At 36.6% G+C, this 23,088-nt stretch overlaps 1 protein-coding gene across 1 annotated transcript in view; it reads right to left on the reverse strand.

Moving 5' to 3' along the window:
* The window catches only part of LOC150106343 (Fanconi anemia group I protein-like), a 370,741-nt gene that overhangs the window by 5,012 nt on the left and 342,641 nt on the right, over window positions 1-23,088 (reverse strand). Inside the window, exon 16 of the mRNA XM_090392981.1 lies at window positions 17,790-17,916. Coding sequence (XP_090249107.1) covers window positions 17,790-17,916 — 127 coding nt within the window. The remainder of the gene's footprint in view (window positions 1-17,789; window positions 17,917-23,088) is intronic.

Consider the following 23,088-nt stretch of genomic DNA (forward strand, 5'->3'; position numbering starts at 1 on the left):
CCAGTTCAAATCTTGAATTCATGAATGCTTGTGAATGTCTTTAGGTGGTAAATATATTTCATCATCTGGTACAAGACTATCACTGCTTACTGAAGGCTGGAGTGCCTTGAAACAATTCCATGTTTGGTTTCTAGGGTAGGGTTTCCCAGATAATTCAATGCTTAATTCACTCAGTGTACTAAATGCACAATAGGTTTACAATGTAGGTGAGATTCACATGAAAAAACCAAATAATCCTCTTCATTCTCTCAAAATTCTCTTGATAATTTTTCCACTAGTTCTCATTCTAGGCAAACCAGAGTGATTACCTCTCCTCTTGGTAATAATTCAAAGCATATGCTTATGCAAGTTTCTGTCCTAAAAAAATGGCCTTGACTCAAGCACTTCAAAATTTACTAAGTGAGATAACCAATGAAAATTTTACTCTTGCATTCCATGGGTCAAACCACTGCTTCTGCTCTGCTCTCCCAATCCAAACACTTTCTCTCTTTAAGGTTTTTTTTTGTTGTTGTTGGAATGAATATCTTTAGCTTCACCGAAGCAATTTAAAATTCTTCTCACTTTCTAAGCCAGGTTTGTTCACAAGTATGTTCATTCCAAGAAAAAAAATTCATCATATCACTGACTTAAGACATTCTCAAGCCTAAATGAAGCACTCAACAATAAAAACATTTGGTGACAAATTTCCATCCAACTTTGAAGGCACCAAATATAGAAAACCCACATTTTGTACAGGTGGCGCTCATGATTTATGGTCCTTTGTCACTGGACACAAACTCTGCCTATCTGTGCTTCCAATTCTTTTTCTCTCTGTTTCCTCCTCCTTCCACTCATCAAAATGGCATTACTGTCACAAAATGAATATAAAACTAACCTCCAATACAAACAAGGCAAATCACCTCCTATCATACCACAGACAATACACTACATACATGTAATAAGTTTTTTTTCACTTGGTTACAAATTAAATTAAACTTGCAGATAAATTATATTCTTGTCTTATTCTTTATCCAAATATAAGCAAACAAAGTTTGTGCATGAAGTACATTTACAACTAGGCTGCTTGTATACAGAGATTGAATGACTTCACATTCGCCGATTTTTTTTTTTTTTTTTGTATTCCACAATGCAAAGCACACACCCTTTTGGATGTGTATAATGCTATGCATTATAGGAAAAGCCACTACCCAGACCAGTTTTGACCTTTACTGAGGAGAAAATGTAAAGGGGGGGGGGGGTATCATCATTGGCCTAGAATAGTTAGTATAGGAGTACAAGAGAGACTGATAATATTAGAAAAAAGAAGAGTTATTTAGATAGTGATAAAAGCATCCAAAGTATCTTGCCGATAGGGCAAAATGTAAACATCATTAACAAAGTGTAACAATGAGGGACTTGGATCTACTGTGGAAAGCATTTTGTTTTCACATAGTGTTCCATGTAAAAGTTAGCTAAAAGGAAAGGGGGGGAAGAACCCATAGCAGTACTATTAATCTATTTGCAGATTGTCCTTCCCATGTAAAGCTGCATACATGATAAATTTGAAAAATTCAAATACATTCAAATTAGACTTCATTAAATTAAGAGTGGGGTTGCCTAAGGGTCAAAGCCAAATAACTGGTAGGATAGCTCCACATCACCTTCTTTCAAAATGCAGAGAACTGACTGGGGCTTCTGACCTAATGTTCAATCCTCACCCTCACGTAGTGTGCTCCGTTAGTAGGTACCTATTGGGTACTGAACGAATGAGGATGTGCTAGCAATTTTGGACATAGATAACCAAATTGTACTCTCTACTGGCTTAAACCCAAATGCATATGATGGTACAACATGAAGAGATTCACACCTGCTGAGGTGTCAATTGGTTAAACAAGGGCCCCCGCTGTTTTCGTGAGGGAACCAGGGCAAACAGTGAAAAGTCAGATACAGGAATAAACTCCAACTTAACATCTAGAAGAAGAAGAATAAACCCAACAACAGAAGAACTGAAGATAGGAACCATCAACATAAGGAGTATTAATGGAAACGAAATTGAACTTGTAGAAGAATTATAAAAGTACCATGTGGACATAATTGGCATTACAGAGATAAAGACAACAAAAAAAGGTGAGATATTACTAAATAATAACTATAGGATTCTATTTTCAAGCAATAATGATCACGGAAGGGAAGGAGTAGCAATAGCATTCAACATCAAACATGAAGATAAACTTCTTGAATGGAAGGCAGTTTCAAGTTTATGTGGACAAACTTCAAAATGAGGAAATATGAAATTTATTTGTGCCTATGGTCCAAAATTCTTCCAAGGAAGAAATGGACGAATTGTCTGAGACATTAGAACAGGCAGCTGACATTAAGAAATTGTGAAAACGGTCCTTTTGGAGACCTGAACAGCAGAGTTAGAAATGCACCTCACCACGCATATAGGAACATTTTGGGAAAATTTGGAAAAAGGGGCAAAGCTTATAATAATAGTAGGTATTTAGGGGACTTCTGCTCAGGATACGGACAATTCATTATTAAAGCCGTGTTTCAATATATTCAATGTTTCAACATAAGAAAAGCCTCACTGACTACATCCTTCTTGATAGTGATGTCATAAGGCTGGTTCAGGATACACAGGGGAATTTGAAACTGGAAGCTACTATTACTAAGAAGAATAAAAATGGATATCACGTTGAAAAGGAGAGTATGTAAGAAAGTTTTAAAAAGAATTAAAGTTAAGCAGCTGAAGGTGACACGAAAACTGGAGAAAAAGATATCCTTGAAGTATGGAGTAATTACTTCAAAATATTGCTAAATGAAACACACAGTGATAGCACAGTTGTAAAAAAACACTCAACAGGCATGCAGTCAGGAATGCATATCCAAACTTGAAGTAGAAAAAAGCCACCAACGGCCTGAAATGTGGAAAGGTAGAAATGCTGTTGTAAGATTTTTATTTATCAACTCCTGCATAGCTGTAATAGTTCTTTTTTTACAATATTAGAGGGTGCCAAATGAGGATTTTAGATCTTTTGTCCATTACAATTTGAATTATTTCACTTACTGTCACGTGTAAACTATAACGTGCTTTTTTTGTGCTCTGAAGATGCTAGTTTGAAAACTACAAAAACAGAAGTCAGTTAGTTTGTATGCTGTTGTTAATACCATTAAAATAAGTTACGAATAACATTCAACACCTAAGTTTATCTATTAGATTCAATATAAGATCCCTCCAATTAAATTATCCTTGGAACTTCAGCGAGTTATGAAACAAAGTCTTATTGAAAGTACTCCACTGTGGAAATTTGTGGCAAATGAGGCTAAATATTTCTTTATACGAAGTTTTGCTGTTACTAATGGAAAGAATGTTCAATGCCAGAATGTTTTAGCAGTCTTAGAGTTAAATACAGAATGTTGTAATATTCAAGAACAATCTCAGCTTTTGGACCATTATAAGCATTTACTCCAAATAGCAGTAGATGAAAAACCCATGCATAACAAGGGAAGGTATGCACATGTGATTGGTCTGCAACATTTTATGTATTTTTGAAACTGTATTGCTTTAATAGCAGAATTTTGGCATTGGAAGCCAAAAAATTCCATGCTTCTTTGATATTTGAAGAAATCCCATTTTTTTTCATTCCTTTAATTCTGAAATTCCTTTTTAACTTCTTGGTATCAGCTAGATTGCAAATCTAGCTGATACCAAGATAAAAAATTGCAAATTGTTACTACAACTTTATTAAAACACTTAAGGAATTGAACAACGTAGTTAAGGATATAAATTAAATTAAACTTTAATAAATACTTTCCGATATTTCAGCAACGTCACGTTGCCATCTTCTAAAGGAACTTACAAAAAAAAGGCACGTGCACTTAGGCACTACAACACAGTAACTGGGAATGAAGAGATGAAGCTATTGTTCTCCTAAAAGTCCTGATGGTGCCCTCGGGCTAAGTAGGTGTTCTTGGCCGTTGGGCTGAAGGTCTGCTGATGTAAGCCTCCCAAATTCGGGGCAGTCGCATACAACCAAATTTGTTGAGGTTTGGAGAATTTCTTAGGGCTGAGGCTGATTCCATAAATAATCTTTGGAATTTGTATTGCTACGGTGTATTACTGTAGCTTTCTTCCACCGTATTCTGTGGTGTGTATCCAGAGCATGGTCCGCAAGACCAGAATGGCTGTACTTGTGAAAATGGATGTAGTGCTTGTGTTCAGAAATTCTGATATTCACTGGCCTGCCTGTTTGGCCAAAGTAAGACAGTTTACAACTGCAAGGGACCTGGTATACACCAGGTAGGTCTAGGGGAAGTGGTTGGTCTTTAGTGGAGCAGATAAGGGATGCCAATTTTCTGTAAGGTCTGTAACAGGAGGTTAGGTCATGTTTTCTTAAGATTTTGGTAATCTTTTCCGAGGTGCCTCAGATGTAGGGAACGGTGATGGATTTAGAGTAATCCTTGTTGTGGAGGGGGGTGGGGGATCTGTGGTTTGTAGGATCTAATATTTTTCAGATTTTTTTTTTTTTTGGGGGGGGGGGGGTAGCCATTGGCTGAGAAAGTGTTGAGGATGTGATTTAGTTCAGTGTTTAGGGCCAAGTCATTTGAACAGATTAGTTTAGCCCTATTGTATAGTGTTTTCACCACTCCGTTTTCACCAGATGATGGCAACGGGACGTTGTCGAAATATCGAAAAGTATTTACTAAAGTATAATTTAATTTATATCCTTAACTACGTTGTTCAATTCCTTAAGTGTTTTAATAATGTTAATACAACTATAATTGCTTTTCTTCAGCATCTCTGATGTCTGTAATATAGTTTAATTGCTATATAATTGCTTTTCTTCAGCTTCTGTAATGTTTATTATATACAAATCAGAAGGGAAAATTATGGTTTGAAGTACTGACTTGAGAGAAAAGTGGCCTGAATTTCCACTCTTCTAAGGTTTCAATGTTTTTATATACAAGTTCTTGAACTTGTAATATAGGATAAGGGGAGAAGGGAATTCCAAGTATAGTGAGAGATTCTTCCTCGGGAGTTTAAGTACAAAGGGAATGCTACCAAGATCTACTTTCCAAAAAGTGCCTACTATATCGTAAGCATAGGCTAATAGCTTATTTTCCTTCACAACTGAGGGAACTGTTATCAGCCGCACAGCTTGTGAATTATCAACTTCCTGCATAAAGGTTCAAGAGCCAATACACTAAGAGAGCAACCTTGCTTGACTCCTTTTTGAATTTAAACCAGGTCTGATAGGAACACATTAACTAGAAGATGGGGAGTTGAAATGACATACACTCCTTTAATAATGTATAGAAGCCTTTTGCCCATGCTAATTTGCTGGAGGATACAGAACAGAAAGCGATTCTAGACATCACCAAATGCTTGAATAAGATCCACCTATAGTACTGCAATTCACTGCTTTTCATATTAACTAGGCTGAGTAGATCATGTAGCAGAAAGAGATTAAATTCTACTGAGATCTCATGAATGAGAGTCAGATCCAGAAGACATACCAAGGTTGAATTAATGCAGAGGTCACATATTTTCCATATTCAAGTAGTAAAAAAGCATATATATCACCATATTATCAAAATTTTCTGGATTAAAGAAGGAAGTAGGAAGCCTCTGTTTCCCCCCTCCCCCCTTGGTTGCAAATTAAATTAAATTAAACTTCCCCAAAAATTATATTCTTGTTTTACTCTTTATCCAAATATAAGCAAACAAAGTTTGTGTGTCATGTTGTACCATCATTTTGTATTTTGGTTTAACCAATAGGAATACAATTTGGTCGGCTAAATCCCAAATTGCTAGCCCAACCTCGTTCGTTCAGTATCCAGGTAGATACTCAACAGGGTGCACCACGAGAAGGTGAGGATTGGACATTACGTCAGAAGCCCTGGTCAGTTCTCCGCATTCCTTTAAAGGCTAAGTGGAGGTCTCCTCTCAGTTATACAGCTATGGCAAGCAGTGTCAAGTAGAGTGATTTTGGCAAATATCAGAATGGGGAACTGGACAATGAGACTTATTTGTGCCTACGGTCCCACAGAAGGTTCTACTAAGGTAGAAGTGGAGGAATTTTTTGAGGCTCTAGAGAAAGCTACTGACACAATGAAAAAGGAAAAGTTGGTCCTTGTTGGGAATCTAAATAGAGTAGAAAGTGATTGTCAGACATACAAAAATGTTTTGGGAAAAGTTGGAGAAAAGAGCAAATCTAATAATAATGGCAAATACCTGTTGGATTTCTGTTCAGGATATAGACTGGTTATTACTAACACCATGTTCCAACATAAAAATGTGCACAAATTCACATGGAGAGAAGAGGCTAGGAATAAGAAAAGTCTCATTGACTATGTTATTGTTGATAGTGATGTTTTCTCCCTGGTGCAGGACACCAGAGTGTACAGAGGAATTGAAATTGGAAGTGATCACTATTTAGTCTTGAGCAGGATAAAATTGAATTTCATATTGAAAATAATGACATGTAAGAAAGTTTAAACGCGAATAAAAGTTGAGCAGCTCTCAGATGTGAACTGTAGACTAAAATACACAAAGATTATTGAAGGAAAAAATGAAGAGTTTGAGAACAGGAACCAAACCTTGGAGATTCACTGGCAAGCCTTGAAGAAAACCCTGATTGATTCAGCTAGAGAGGCATGTGGTGAAGTTGTCTGCAAGAATAGAAAAATTAGAACTCCATGGTGGACACAGGAAGTTAAAGAGGCAGTAAAAGAAAAGAGAAAGCATTTCAAACGTTCCTGGCAAATAAGTCAGCTTGTGCTCTTAGAGAATACAGAGACAAATGTAAGAAAGCTAAACAGTGTGTAAAACTAGCTAAACAAAGGTCATGGGAGGACTTTGGCAAGAACATAGAAAATAAATATCAAGAAGGTGGCAAAATATTCTGGAGGATTTTGAAGAAGCTTAGGAATGGAGGAAAGAATGCTGTAAAAGTTAGAGATGATGAAGGTGACATGAAAACGGGAGAAAAAGATATCCTTGAAGTTTAGAGTAATTACTTTGTAAATCTGCTAAATGAAACAAGCAGTGATGACAGCACAGTGGTAAAAAACACTGACCAGGCATGCATTCAGGAATACATATTCATACTTGAAGTAGAAAAAGTCATCCAAAGCTTGAAATGTGGAAAGGCAGGAGTAGATGATATTCAACCAGAAATGCTGAAGTATGGTGGTATAAGAGTCTTACAGTGGCTGCACTTCATAGTTCAGAATGCCTGGACATAGGGACGAATTCCCAATGATAGGAGTAGAGCTCTCATAGTACCCATATATAAAAAGGGAAATAAAACTGAATGTGAGAATTACAGAGGTATATCCCTACTGAGTGTTCCTGGTAAGATATATGCAAGTATACGTGAGAAACGGTTGAGAAGAATTGTGGAAGAAAAGCTTGGTGAAGAACAAGCTGGATTCTTCCACAATCCTCTATTGGCATCAAATAGAGACTGTCAGGATCAGATCTTCATTTTACAACAAATAGTGGAGAAACCATGGGAATATAACAAAGATCTGTATTTAAGTTTTGTAGATGTGGAAAAGGCATATGACAAGGTGCCAAGAGAGAAGCTATTCAATATGCTACAGTGATATGGTGTCAATGGGGCATTATATCAAACAATACTTAGTCTGTATTTGAGTTGTAAGTCAGAAGTTAAAATTGAAGTAAGTACAGGAAGATGGTTTAATGTTAAATCTGGTGTAAGACAAGGATGTACATTATCCCCTCTGTTATGTTATTCATTATCTATATGGATCACATTATGAAAGAAAGTGGTATTAAACATGATATCAAAATTGGAGATGTTAATGTCAGCTCTTTTCTAAATGCAGACGATGTTATACTTCTAAATAAATCCGCTACAAGTCTGCAAGATTCCCTGACTAAACTGAATAACTGTTGTAATAGATATGGTATGAAGATCAGCAAAAAAAAGACAAAGACAATGAAAATAGGCAGATTCATTGAAAATATCAATTGCACTGCGAACGGAGAACCTGTGGTACAGGTAAAACATTTCAACTATTTAGGCACAATTTTTAGTGAAGATGGTAAATTAAATATAGAAATAGACAACAGAATCAGCAAAGCTGGTATGGTGGGAAGTCAATTGAATAAATTCATATGGAATAAGAGAGAAATTAGTCGGAACACTAAATTAGCTGTATACAAGACAGTATTCAAACCAATTTTAACTTATGGATCTGAGAGCTGGGTCAGAAGTAAAACACTTGACCAAAGACTAGAGACCGCCGCAGATATGAGAGTCCTGAGAAAGATTAGAGGCGTAAACAGATGGCATCAATGTCAATATCATATTAAAAACAAGAATATTAGGAAAGAACTTGATATTGTCAGCATCCAGGAATGTGTTAGCAGAGCTAATTTCAGGTGGTATGGTCACTTAAACAGAATGGGCGAGGAAAGATTAGCAAAACAAGTGTTCTCTGCCAGCTTGGCAGGAAAGCGACCCAGAGGAAGACCAAGATATAGGTGGATTGATATGGTACAAAGTGCCTTAGACGACAGAAATATAAGATCTGATAATGTTGGAGTCTTGACATGTAACAGACTGATTTAGAGGAAAATTGTAGATAGGAAGTTAGTAATGATGTAAATTTTTCATGTAGTACTATCATATCCTGTACACCCCTTGAGGGTACATGGCAGGAATTTGAAATGATGAAGTTTGTGTGTGTGAATTACATTCACAACTAGGCAACATTTTTAGAGAAGTTGATGATGCATAATACTATGCATTAAAAATACATCCAAAATGGTGTGTGCGCTTTTCATGAAAGGGAGATATAAAGGCAATTAATATGAAGTCATTCAGCCTCTATATACAGTATGCAAAAAACGGGGTATGGAATAAATAAATAAAGCATTAATGACGGTAGATTACATGCTCGAAATGGGCACCTTATCTTTATTTTGCAGTGCATGTGAACGTTCTCTCTCATCTTGGAGAAACAGGGTTGGGACATCTGCTGAACATATCATGTAATTTTATCCCTTAGTTCATTAGGATTTGAAGGCAGGTCATAGTGGAATACTCATTCTTTCAACGTACCACAAATAAAGGCATCAAGTGATGCATGATCAGGAGAATATGAAAGGTATGGGAATTCTGTGAACCTTGAAATGAGCCTCCTGGTGAAGTGTTCTGATAAATAGTCTCTAGAACCACATAATGTGTGACAGGTTGCTCTGTCCTGTTGGAATTCCTGTGCATGAAATGGAATGTTTATTTGAATGACACATCCTATGCAAATCATCATGAATGGAACCATGACATTCTGAATGTAGTAGTCACTATTCAAGGTCACGGTTACACCACCCTATTCAACGAAGTAGGGCCCAATTATGCCATGGCTGGAAACTGCTCACCATGCAGTGACTTCAATGTGAAGAGATCTGAATTTGTCTCTTATCAACTTCAGGTCTCGAGAAACCAAGAAACCTGTAGGTTTGTTTATTTACATGATCACTTAGATGAAATGTGTTCATCCAAGAACCAGACATTATGGAGGAAGGACAGATGTTCATAGGCAATGGCCAGCATGTGTGCACAGTATTCCTGCCAAACAGTGTAATCTGTTGCTGATAAATATTGACCCATCTGAAAATGACTTATGAAAAGGCACCTAGCTCGTTCAGAATTCTCTTAGTGACTATCTCGGTATCTAAACTTTTACCACTGTTCGGTGTTGACTGCATTTCGGAGGGTGTAACACTTGTGCTTCAGCACATGCCCCTGATTTCGTTCGTGTTAACAGTTTGTGGTGTCCCCAAATGCCCGTCTGCATCACTCAAGGTAAGTTGGAACTTATTGCTTGGAACATGCTTACGGAAACGATGAATAATGAATAAACTGCTCACAAACATGCCATAAGCTTGGACCATTTGCTCTACCAATTCTGTATGAACAAAAATAATGCTCAAAAATAAACTTCTTTTCTTCCAACTTCGACACCATTGCTACAACTAAATGTAATGGCAAACACTCTACATGTGCAAGCAGTAGAACAGCATATCTCATAGCACGTGTACTGACGGGGGTGCTGAAGTTCAGTACTTTTTTTTGCGTCATACCATGCAAGTAGTTTAGTTGTGCATGTACTTCACGTGCAAACTTTCTTTGGTTGTGGATGAAGGATACAGCAAGAATATAATTTCTTTCCGAGTTTAATTTAACTTTACACTACATCTATCTCGTGGAACATGTTTGCGATTGTCTTTTGATGGAAGATGAATTTCACTGACTAGTGTGAGACCCCCACACCACTTACTGGAGGATGAAGTGGCTTGAAAAAAGTTCCATATTTGGTGTCTAGAGCAGGGTTTCTGAACTATATAAAAAATAATAAAAATACAAAAAGTACAATATATGGTCAATTCAATGTTAATAACAGTAAAGTTATGCACTTTGGAGTGATGGGATTTCCAACAGCATATCATATTGATAGGATTATGTTCCAAGAAACCAATGAAGCTAGCTTGGAGTCATGGTGAATAGGAAACTGAAGTTCAGACGTTGCATTGCAAAAATTGCATATACAACTCAGAAGATAACTGTTAAAAAAAAAAAAAAAAAATTGTTCCCACCCATTAAAGGTTATTAGCAAACCTATAGTATATTTGTACTGTGGTGGGTTAAGGATTGAAATTGAAATTCATCTCCCACCTAAAGAAATCACAAACATCCATGCCCATGTCAGGATTCAAACCAACAACCTGTTAGTTGAGAGCAGCTACACTAACCACTCAGCCAACCAGGCCAGAAGTTTATAGATTTTTATCATATCAACCTATTTTTCCTGTTTACCTGTGTTTGCAGTCTGACATCTGAACTCTCAATCTATCCTCATAATCTATATTCCATAATCCTGATATTGCCATTGTTACTCTTCTTTGCACTCTTTCCGCAGAATCTTTATCTCTTCCGAACCTAGGAGATTAATTCTGTCCTCCTTACAAGGCCTTGTAAGGAGGACGAAAACACAGGTAAACAACTTCTGAAAGGGTGTTACAAGTTATCAACTCATGAAAAAATTTGTTATATCAAAAGTGAGAAAAGGACAAGGGGCATCAATAGAAGTTAAGTTTGCATGCAATTAAGAAAGGAGTAATAACTGATTTTTATCTCACAGAGCACAGAGAAGTAAATGAGTGGAACAGTTTACCTGTTGAAGCAATGAGTGCACCCAGTGTAAATAAGTTCAAGAGACGGCATGACAACTAGTGTGGATGAACTACAGCTTCTCTCAATGAGTCTTTGATTCCTGGAGGTTGTGGATAATAATAATAATAAAGAATATTTACAAAATGGTGTAAAGATCATGTTTGGTGACCTGTGTATTATCAGGAATAAGGGGAAACAAAACAATATCTTTCTTTTGAGAAATAAGACAGGAATGCATTCATTAAGCACTGTACTTCACAAAGTTATCTTCACACATTAGTTACTGAAGAATCTGAAGCTTCTAATAATTGTTCACTACAAGTTATGTTAAGCAAAGAAGAGGAAATCAGTAAACAGATTGAATTTGAGCTCATTGAGAGATGTTCATTTATGAATAGGAGGAAGAGAGTTTATGAAAGTACAGAGTCCCGTGATATTTCAGCAATGGTGGGGAAATATGAATAGGGAAATTCATCCACCATATCATGTTGTGAATAACCAAAGAGGAAGCTGAAAACAGAATTGTGAAGTAGACCATAATCTTGGAAGTTTGCTGAGTAAGCGATGGTGCAAAACCCAACTGAATGAAGTATCAAGAATAATGTGGGAAGTTTCTCCAAACTTTTCCATAGGTTATTTCTAAAGGTGAGTGGTTACAGCTAGGAGATTATTTGTGGATAAAGAGTAGCAAAACCTAGAGAAAACTGATGTATGAGTGATTTGATGGGAGCTTGTTGGCTGACTTTTCATCACTTTTGTGAATGGACTGAATATAAGCATATCTCTATGCTGCAAAGTAGATGCTAGTCACATAGGAAAGACTTAAAAGATGACACGAGGTGGGTATTAATTCTGATGAGTTTAGAACATTAGGAGGGACACCATCTGGATCAGGGAGGTAATCTGCAGTGGCCCATTATACAAAAGTAAAAGTTGGAAGAGAAGAAAGAAAAGAATTAGGCAAGAGGGTCTTACCTTACATTTCAATGATAATGTGATCTTACCATTAGGATAAGTGAGAGATGGGTGCATGGAATGGTTAGTTGCACCCAATGCACCAGCAAGGCAACAGAAAGCTTCACAAGCATTTGAACAGGATGCACAACGGCCTTTTCAGAATCAGATTTTGTTGTGTTCATGATCTTTTCCTGTAACATTAATAAGATGGGCTGTAGGTTGAGCACAAAGCTGGAATTTTTTTTTACCTACCATACTTGGTGAGAAACGAAAGTTTGTACACTGGTTGGGGATTTCATATGACAGTGGGCAATGAATGCCTTCATCCCAGCTAGAATTATTTCTATTATTTGCTGAAAGCAGATGTTGGATCACAAGAATGGAAATAGTAATGAGATGGAAAGGAGTAAGAGAAATCATACAGGTCATCCCCAAGTAACTTTTATTGATTCAACAGTAAAGAGACCTACTTAAGGTTATGATCTGACTCACAAAGAGAACTGACATCAACAATGTATTTGGAAGGAGACCTGGTTAAGAAACAACCAACAATTGTTGGGCAAGGCAGTGAGTATTATCTAATATTGAAGTCATCTCCCTGTGTAACTTTAATTTCCACAATTCCAAGTGGTTTCCTTTTTTTTTTTTTTTTTTTATAATTCCACTGACTAAGCTGGAAGAGATGTAGAAATATTTGCTCTAAGCAGTGACCTAACACAAATCGCACATCTACCAAACCAGATATCTGATAACAATCTCTCAATACCTTGATCTTTTCATAACCACTGCAGTTATGATGTAAGATTACATCTTCCTTCAGTAACTCAGACCAAAATCCTGTGCAAGTTTCCTTCTCTTCATATCCAAAATTATCCACACTGGCATGAAATACTTCAATATTCACTCTATCCAAAATTCCCACCCAGTTTCCAAGCTATGGTTTAACAAAAAATGTACATAGGCAGATGAAGAGAAAATAAAGCATATCACAGTTGGTTTGTAACAAGAACTCCAGCTTCATACTTAGCCTATAATGAAGCACATAATAAATGCAGAATGACCATCAACAAATCAAAATCTGACTTCATAAGGGTCAATACCAGAAAACTCACCTCTATCTCCAAATAGAAGCCATGCTTTCTGATCCGTCGCAAAGCCAGTGGGCATAACTTATGTCAACTTGCACTTCCACTCCTCTATCTCAAATTCAGGCAGCACCATTATCACAGCGCATAAAAATATAGCTGACCTCCTGGCATCATGTTTCTCTTCCAACTTCTGCAAAGATAATTGATGCAAATCCCTTTCTGGCACACTGAAATAGTACACCACATGCTGCCATTGCTTTGTCAGCAAAAAGACATCAGAAGAATACTAAACTTAGACACCAAAAAGTTTTCTGATCCCAATGGCATCTCCCCAAATGTGCTCAAACATTATGTTCCAGAACTAACGTCTGTCCTATAGCATCAGTGCAACCTTTTGTACTCAGTTGGCACTTATCCCAATGCATAGAAACTATTCCAAAAAAAGAAATATAAAAATCTACCATCAAACATTAATTAGGGGATTGAGTGTCTTCACCTCAATCCTCTCCAAAATAATGGAGAAAGTCATCAACAATAGACTTCTCCACTGCCTAGAGGCCTACCGGTGTCAACTATCAGTATGGATTCTTCCAATCTAGATCCACAGGTGACCTTTTTTGTTACATCCCCCATAACAGGATATGTTCCATAAAAAGGATTGGAGAAATGTGTGTTGCTCGTCACATTTCTAGAGATTATGATCATATCTGCTTGGTAAATTGTCATTCACTGGTATATACCGACCATCCTCTATAGTTGGGTGGCATGAATTTTCTCAGGTCTTTCATTCTTTGTCATGATAGAGCTCTCTCACTTCAGGGTTAAACACCAGTTCTGTTCGATAACCCATCCTCTATATAAATGACCTACTCTCGATCCCCACTAATACTATCCAGTTTGCTAATGACAGTACATTTCATTTATCCTACTCGTTCAGCAAACCATGCAGCACTCAAACATCCCAAGCTTCAAGACTATCTGCAACCAATGCCTTAAATACTGATCTCTATACCATTCTTCAACAGTGTGAGGATATCCTGGTCACCTTTAATGCTAATAAAATGCTGTCTTGCCTCTTATTTTATTTTATTTTTTTTTTCAGAAAAAAGGAACCTCAATCATCAGACAGGATAAGAACTCACTCCTTGATATGACATTTACGTCCAGCCTCTTCTGGCACACTTTGGTTCCATAGCTTCCCCAACCACCTCTAAGGGTTGGGGAAGCTATGGAACCGAACATGGACATCAACAGGCACTGCTTTCTGCTCAAGATGCTACCTTTCACCCATCCAGATACTAACTCTGTACAAACCTCAAAAACTGGTACTTCTGTGGTTGCTGCTTCACTGAACTGGCAAACATCATTCCTCCACTTTAGGTTGGGCCTCTTGAAATAAGAGCAGAAGCTATCAAACATCCTTTTTCCCTCCAAGTGCAAACATAGTGAACCTAACCTACATTCTCTTCATAATGATTAAAAGTTATTTTCGACTAAATAAACTATGGAAAAGATAGACTTCAATTGGGATTATATAGGTCAAATTTATTTGAAACTAAGTAAGAAATACCGACAAGTTTCACCAACTTAGCTGTTCAGGGTAAAAAAAAATAATAGATATAGAACAACTTAAACACTAAAACTGTTCATGAAGGAAAGAACCGAATACAATTGTATTTTTTACAAAAAAACAGAAGAATGCGTACATCACACGCATGGAGCGTGTAGGATGTCAATTTGTTATGCAGGAACGTTCTGTAATTAGCAGCAAGATTTAACTCAGGCATGCTTAAAGATCTTATGAAGGTCTTCCAAATATCAGGCAGAATTAATCCTTCATTTCTATTTAGGTTGTGTTTAGAGCAGATAACTGTTATGGCTTCTTTTATGATACGGGAGCAGAAATCTTCCTCTAAGTAGGGCATGGAGCTTTTGTCCCTATGCTTTCTATGGTATGGTTTATCCTGGAGAAATGAAGTGCTAACCCCGAATTGTCTTCTCTGTTATTGTTTACATCTCCTACGTATTCTTTTTTTCTGATTTCCACACTTCTAGAGGTCTGACCAATATAGTTTAATCTGCATGAACAGGGGATTATAGATGCCGGCACATTTGCAGAAAGCATGACTGTCTTTCGGAGATCTTAAGAACTAGTGGATAGTCTTTAAAGGATTAAAAGTCACTCGTATTCCGTGTGGCTTGAGGAGTGCAGCAATCTTTTTGGAAACTGTCCCAGTATAAGGAATTGTGATGGTGGAATTATAACGTATTTCTTCAGGTTGTCACTGTGTGTGTGTGGGGGGGGGGGTCACAGAAAAAGAAGCCAAAAAGCTAAGTTGGCAAAACTTGTCGGTATTTCTTACTTCGTTTCAAATAAATTTGACCTATATAAACCCAATTGAAATCTATCTTTTCCATAGTTCATTTGGTCGAAAATAACTTTTAATCATTGTGAATAGTCTCCATGGGGAAATAAAGTACCAGGTACGTAGATTTGAGCAACTTAAATGCAAAAAAGCCAAACTGATTAACCACCTTACTTTCTTAAAAAGATGCAGAAACTATAATATCATTCCTCAGTTTCTCATTATGAAAGAATGGTTCCATTCACGAAGAGCTAAACAAATATATTTCAAAACATCCTTAGCACTTTTACGTGAGCGTATACAACATATTAGATTTGAATTAAGCAAAGTAGATATGCAATGCTATCACATATATGAAGACATCTCCAGCAATATAGACCAAAACCTATGGTCACTTTTAGACAGAACGTTAAATAATAGTTTTCCAAGGCCTTTTCTATCAGCAAGCAAAGCCAAATTGAAAAATTCAACGCTCTTTATGAAAAAAGTTATTAAGTCAAGACCTAATCTGCCAGACAACACAGTAATCTTCAATTTCTCCAATCACATTTTAACAAAACCAGAAGTTAGTATACTTAAGAAAGGGTTCAACTTTGTCATTGCCCCTGACCAAATTCCTAAAGTGAACATCATATGTAACATAGAAAAGGCGGTTTCGTCATTACCGGAACCCATAGTAAATGATCTCAGACTGAAAAGCGCTATCATTCTCTCTTCTTCAAGATATCCAAAAAAAAAATATCACACCGTTAGAAAAAAGACCGTCATAAGATCATCTTCCAAATATCAGGCAGAATTAATCCTTGGTTTCTATTTAGGTTGTGTTTAGAACAAATAATTGTTATGGCTTCTTTTATGGTATGGGAGCGGAAATCTTCCTCTAAGTAGGGCATGGAGCTTTTGTCCCATTCTATGGTATGGTTTGTCCTGGAGAAATGAAGTGCTAACCCCGAATTGTCTTCTCTGTTATTGTTTATGTCTCCTACGTGTTCTTTTTTTCTGATTTCCAAACTTCTAGAAGTCTGACCAATATAGTTTAATCTGCATGAACAGGGGATGTTATAGACGCCGGCATATTTGAAGAAAGCATGACTGTCTTTCGGAGATCTTAAGAATTGGTGGATAGTCAGTCCTTAAAGGTTTAAAAGTCACTCATATTCCATGTGGCTTGAGGAGTGTAGCAATCTTTCTGGAAACTGTCCCAGTATAAGGAATTGCGATGGCGGAATTATGACGTATTTCTTCAGATTGTTGTTGTGGGGGGAGGGTCACAGAAAAGTATCTTATGAATCAATTTTCTTGGGTAACCGTTGTCTATAAGGGTTTTTGATATCAGGGATAGTTCATCTTTGAGATCTTTATTCTCTGTAGTGATGTGAGAGGCCCTATTTTTTAGCATGTGTACGATGCTTAGTATTTGGGAAATGTGGTGCGAAGATGTGAAGTGCAAGTATCGACCTGTGTTGGTTGGTTTGCGATAGACTGTAAGGCTGATGCGTCCATCCATTTGTTTCTTAACTAAAGTTTTAAACATGCCAGAGTTAAATCTTGCTGCTAATTACAGAACGTTCCTGCATAACAACAGTTGACATCATACATGCTGCATGCGTGTGATGTATGCGTTCTTCTTTTTTTTTGTAAAAAATACAATTGTATTCGGTGTTCTTTCCTTCATGAACAGTTTTAGTATTTAAGTTGTTCTGTATCTATTATTTTTTACCCTGAAGAAGCCAAACAGCTAAGTTGGCGAAACGTATTGGTATTTCTTACTTAGTTTCAAATAAATTTGATCTATATAAACCCAACTGGAGTCTATCTTTTCCATACTACATTCTCTTCCTCATTTATTTCACTCAAATAGCCTTCCTAATGAAGTGTTTTCCAGTAAATACCACCTCGAACCAGTCACAATTATCAATAGGTTCCTTGTTTCCCATCCTTCCTATCTCCTATACAGCACTGATGTGCTGTAGGTTCTTTTAACTCTCATATATCAGACTGATAGAAAAAAATATAGAAATACCAATATTGATGGATTATTCAGAATGTCCAGTCTCTTACTGGAAGCAAACCATGGAAACCAACATTTTAAAATCAATAATTACATATGCATTCCTGATTTGAAAATATTGATAAGGTAAGCTCTATATTCTACAAACAAAATAAAAAAATGCATTATGAAAACTGACCTGACTATTTGAAGACTGACTACTGTTTTGACTGGAACTCTGGCTTAGAGGAAGTGGTGCTAACAATTTTTGGTTTTTCAACACAATTAAAAAACCACTTACAGCTATTTTTCTTGCTTCAAGATCTCTACAAAAATATTAAATTATTAAAAAAAAGTGAAAAAAAAAATTACCAATTAATAATTACTGTATCCTACCAATTGTTCATCTAATTCCATCTAAATTAATGTTTAGAGCATCCAGTAATAATAACAAGTAAACAAATGATCATAGACTACCATAATGCATATATGATAATGGCACTCATGTAACTATGCCATTCGTGATCCTAAATAATCTACTATAAACTTTGGATCCTATCTCTTATTCTTTACGTGATCATATCAGCCTAGATATTTTTTGAGCAGCCTTAAACCTCGTTTACAATTAAGAGTGACAAAAAAATTAAAAACCTTATCTTCGAAATAATCAAAACTTGTATCATATATATAAGTTTTGATTTTGTAAACAACCTACAGATCACATAGCTGCTGTAGCGCAACTGGAAGAATAGTGGAACATTACGCCCCCTCGATTGGAATAGACCTGGGTATGATTCTCGTCTTGATGAGGGGAATCCTTATATGGGCTTTTCAGTTGAAGGTGAGTTAGCCTATCTCATATGGTGGTAGCAGGGTTTTTTTCTCCCAGAAACTCTGGTTTTTCATCCTGTGTACAGACAAATCAGACTTCAGAATACACGCAATTTACAGACAAAAATTATTACTGTTGATGAGGATGGGCAATAGATGGCAATGATGGTAGTAGTGTCATAGTTGGAGAATTAAGTAGTAGTAGAGAGGATGAGATGTATTTAGCAAAAGTAGAGTAGTGTGCCCTCCCACGATGAGTCCTTGGACTCCCTGGGGGGTGTCACGCAATAATAATAATAATAATATGCTCTTTAAAAAACACTTTTAACAAATTTTTCTTTCCACACACAATATATTCTATAAGTTCTCACTTGAGTGCATTTGAAGTTGTGCTATTATTATTATCATTACGTGACACCTCCAGGGAGTCCAAAGATTCATCGAGGGAGGGTGCCTACTCTACAACTCTCTGTCTCCACCACTCAATCCACCAACTACAACAAACTGCAACTACATCAACACCATCTACCGCCCACCATCACTAATATTTTCCCAGATAATCACAAACATCCATGCCCACAGCAGGATTCGAACCTACAGCCTTTTGGCTAGAGAGTGGATATGCTAACCACTCGGCCAACCAGGAAAATTCCATGGGAAAATGAACTGAATCATCTAGATCCACAGGAGTATCTACTGATTTATAAACACTAACAGATCCATTAACCCTATTAAGAACCAACTTGTTCATTATTGACATGCAGTCATTTCGAGGTGTGCGGATAGCTCTCTCCTTGAACCAAGAAGGTGACTTTTCTGTTATGTTCCCAATATATGGGTAGACATTACACAATAGTTCATCTGCAGTTTGGACAGTTTTCCCAATATTTAGATGTGTTAATATAATTTTCCCATTCTTGCTGAACTTCACCATTGCAATTTTTAACAATTTTGAAACATCAGAATCTCCATGTAGGTGACCACACATATTGGTTTTAAGGGAAAACTTCTCTATATCATGCCATAATAACGATTTCTAAAGTCAGACATTCACTTCATCCATGCTAGTTCCGCATGATACAACAGACAGTATTTGTCTAAAATCACAAGCAAATAAAATGGTTATTCCACCCATTCTTTGATCATCTGATCTGACATTACTCAGTGTTCTGTGGACCACTTCAAGAGATGTTTTATGGGATACTGTACATTCATCCCAAACAATCAAAGAAACCTTTTGTGATATACTTAATATCACAATATCTAACAATAGAATTTAACAATATCTAAATATCTGGCCACTATTGATATCTGGCATCAATAGTGGACAGATATTGTTAAACTGCAGTACAAGGTATAGAGGGAGGTAAAAAAAAATCAATCACTGCTCCATAATCAGGAGGTGTACATCGATTAAAATGCATATCAACTATCATTGAAACATCCTCTATCTATCAATGCAGAAATCATCAAAATTGGTCAATCCATTCTCAAGTTATAAAGAAAAACATCAAAAACGGACTTTGCTTTATATATATATATATATATATATATCTCATCATTAAATTTCTGACATGTACCCTTAAGGGGTGTACAGTAAGTGCTGGATATCAGTAGCATCCCTGATTGCTCTGCCTATATTTGCATCATCGGCAAACAATTGCACATCTCCTGCTAGACCCTTCCTAAAGTCATTAATTTATAGATTGAACAACAATGGCCCAAGGACTGAATGGTGAGATACACCACTAGTCATATTAAATGTGGCAGATTTACAATCACAAAATACCACTTTTTGATATCTGTCTGTCAACCATCCCCTGATCCAAGTCAAGAGTTTATATTCCAATCCCATATTCTCAAGTTTATGCAACAACCTTTTGTGTGGTATCCTATCAAATGCCTTAGAAAAATCCAACATTATCATAGTGTATCCTTTCCCTTTATCCAACTCATCTATAACATTGTTATAAAATATGAGCAACCTGCTAAAACACGACCCTCCTTTAGTGAACTCATGCTGCTCCTTGTAGAGAATAGCTTGTTTGTCTACTCATTTCTGTATGCGAATTCTTATCAACTTCTCTAAAATCTTTACTACCACACCAGAGATATTGATGTCAGTAGTTAACACATCAGTTTTGCACCACCCTTGTACAATGGAACTATCATACATTGCTTCCATTCCTCTTGTATCATTCCTGAGCTGAGAATCAAGTTATACAAACATGTGAAAGCCTAGCCAATTCGGCTGAACATTCCTTTAGCAAACCATGATATTCCATCTGTCCCTATAGACAAATTCTTATCCAGGTTATGTAACAGCTCTTCAACCTCATTTTCATGAACCTCTAAACTCTTCATCCAATGTAGGAGTAGCACTATGCACCATGTTTCATACACCTCGTTGATATATCTTAGCAAAGTGAGTACTCATTAATTGAACAATCTCGTTAGCTTCTGACACTAAAGTACCATCTGCATTCAATATAATTATTCTTTCACATTCATTCTTTCTTTTGCTTGCGGCATAATGATAAAATTCTTCTAGATTGCCTTCAGCTTGCATGGCCAATTTCATCTGCATTAGTAGATGAAATTGGCCATTTCATTAGTAGATCAAACTGGCCAATTAGTAGATGGAATTGGTGAGTGGTCTGCATTCTGCAGACTACTCACCATCTTGGTCACCCAACTCTGGATTCTCTCTACCACTTCTTCAACCCCATAAAATCTAGGTGACTAGAACTGAGTACAGTAATCCAGATGTGGATGTATCAAAGCCTCATAAACAGGGATGAGAACTTCCTTATCTCTGCATATTAGTATGTGTTCTTCAATAACCAAGCAATCCTATGAACTATGTGCCCTCCGAACTTCAATTCTCTATCTACTACCACTCCCAAATCCTTAGCTTCATCAATTTCTTGGAGTACAGTTCCATTACTGTGGTACAAAGCTTGTAATCTTTTTATCTCAAAATGCACAATGCACTTTTCCACATTAAAATGGCACCCATTATCTTTTTTCCATACTTGTCAGCCTATTTAATCATCTTGCAAGCTCTCTACATCACCTTGATTGATTATTATACTACCCATTTATGCATCGTCAGCAAACAAGTGAATATTTCTCTTCAAACCATTTCCTATATCATTTAGAAATTAAACAGTAGTGTTCCAAGAACAGAGTATTGCAGCACTTGTTCACCTGCTTTCTCCTGGATACTACTGCTCCTCCATATACTACTCTTTAGTATCTGTCAATCAGCTGCCCTGATATCCAATTCCCTGACTTCATATCCATTTTATTCTATGAAGAATGAGAAACTGAATGCTCTTGTTGGATTCTACTCAGAATGTGAATTTTACTCCAGGAAGAGTGAAGTTAATTTTTTGAAGAAGTAATTCTAGTTATGGATAAACCAGAAATTAAAACTATCATTCAAAAACCTCGAACAAAAGTGAAAGATGGGGTGAAATAGAATGCAGCAAATGCTTTCAAAATCTTGTCTGATGTAATTTAGCAAACTTAGGCCTTCAATCTGCTTTTAATTGTTTTTGACATGAAGTAACCTGATTTATTACTCAATCAAAATGTCACTTGGCCTGAAAGAAAGTCTCTTCTAGACAAATCCTTCTAATAATTCTAATGTAACCTTCAATGGAATATTAATATACATTAGTGTCATAAACTTTTATCATATTTTACACCACAAAAACTAAGTAAAAAGGTTCCCATAAACATGATTCCAGAAACCTCGCCTTTCCAAGACTGAGCCCTTTGTAAAATAAAGACAACATGCAAAGTAGAGAGATGTAACTTGATGAATCACATTAATGTAAACAACCAGAATCATATGCAAGACATGTCTACAGTTGCATTCAGTCTAACAGGTTTACTCTGAGCAAATGGAAGTTACTATTTGTTTCAGTGTTTCTAAGCCATACTTCCATGTTTTGTAATGGAGCTTGGGTTCACATCTACTGAAATGACTAAAAGATTCTTTTATTATAATCATGCTCAGGGCTCAACAAATTATGCAGTATCCTACTTGCCCAAGACATCCATTTTTTTTAAATGCCATATTCCAGTCAGTCAATAGGAGTTTTACACTCGAATCTGCAGCTACTCACCAGTTAGCAAAATCAACTTACCACAGGTGAATGGGAATCATATCTGATGAAGCCTGATCATGCCAACAGAAATGCCCATGAAGCACATCAGCTTTATCAAGAGGTGTTCCCTGGTCATTGAGTTCCATGCTCTTGAACATTCACCTCTCACTGTCTTCATCACCACTTTTGTAAGTGCTGCACAGCTTCTGCACCAAAAAATAAAGACGTTGGAGTTTAAAAATTTTGAGAATACTGAAAATTAAGGAAAATATACTGCAGTTAATGGCACATAGATCCATACAACAGTGGAAGAGGGTGTCTTCCAAAGAGCCGTATGGAGTTCCGCTGTATGAAAATCAGCTTAACCATGCTTTTTTCAGCTGCATTCAAGAACTTTTACCAGACAATCATTATTGTCATCCTTAATTGGTATTTCATCAGTAGTTTCTACAACTGTGTACATCAGATGAAGAAACAGTTATTCAGTCAAGAATAACTATGTGGAATCAACAAAATTCCTTCATCAATCTGCAAGCAGGTGTTTTTAAA

The sequence above is a fragment of the Typopeltis vanoorti genome, chromosome 5 (assembly GCF_054136105.1).
Source record: "Typopeltis vanoorti isolate ZY-2024b chromosome 5, IOZ_Tvanoo_1.0, whole genome shotgun sequence".
NCBI classification, from domain to species: domain Eukaryota; kingdom Metazoa; phylum Arthropoda; class Arachnida; order Uropygi; family Thelyphonidae; genus Typopeltis; species Typopeltis vanoorti.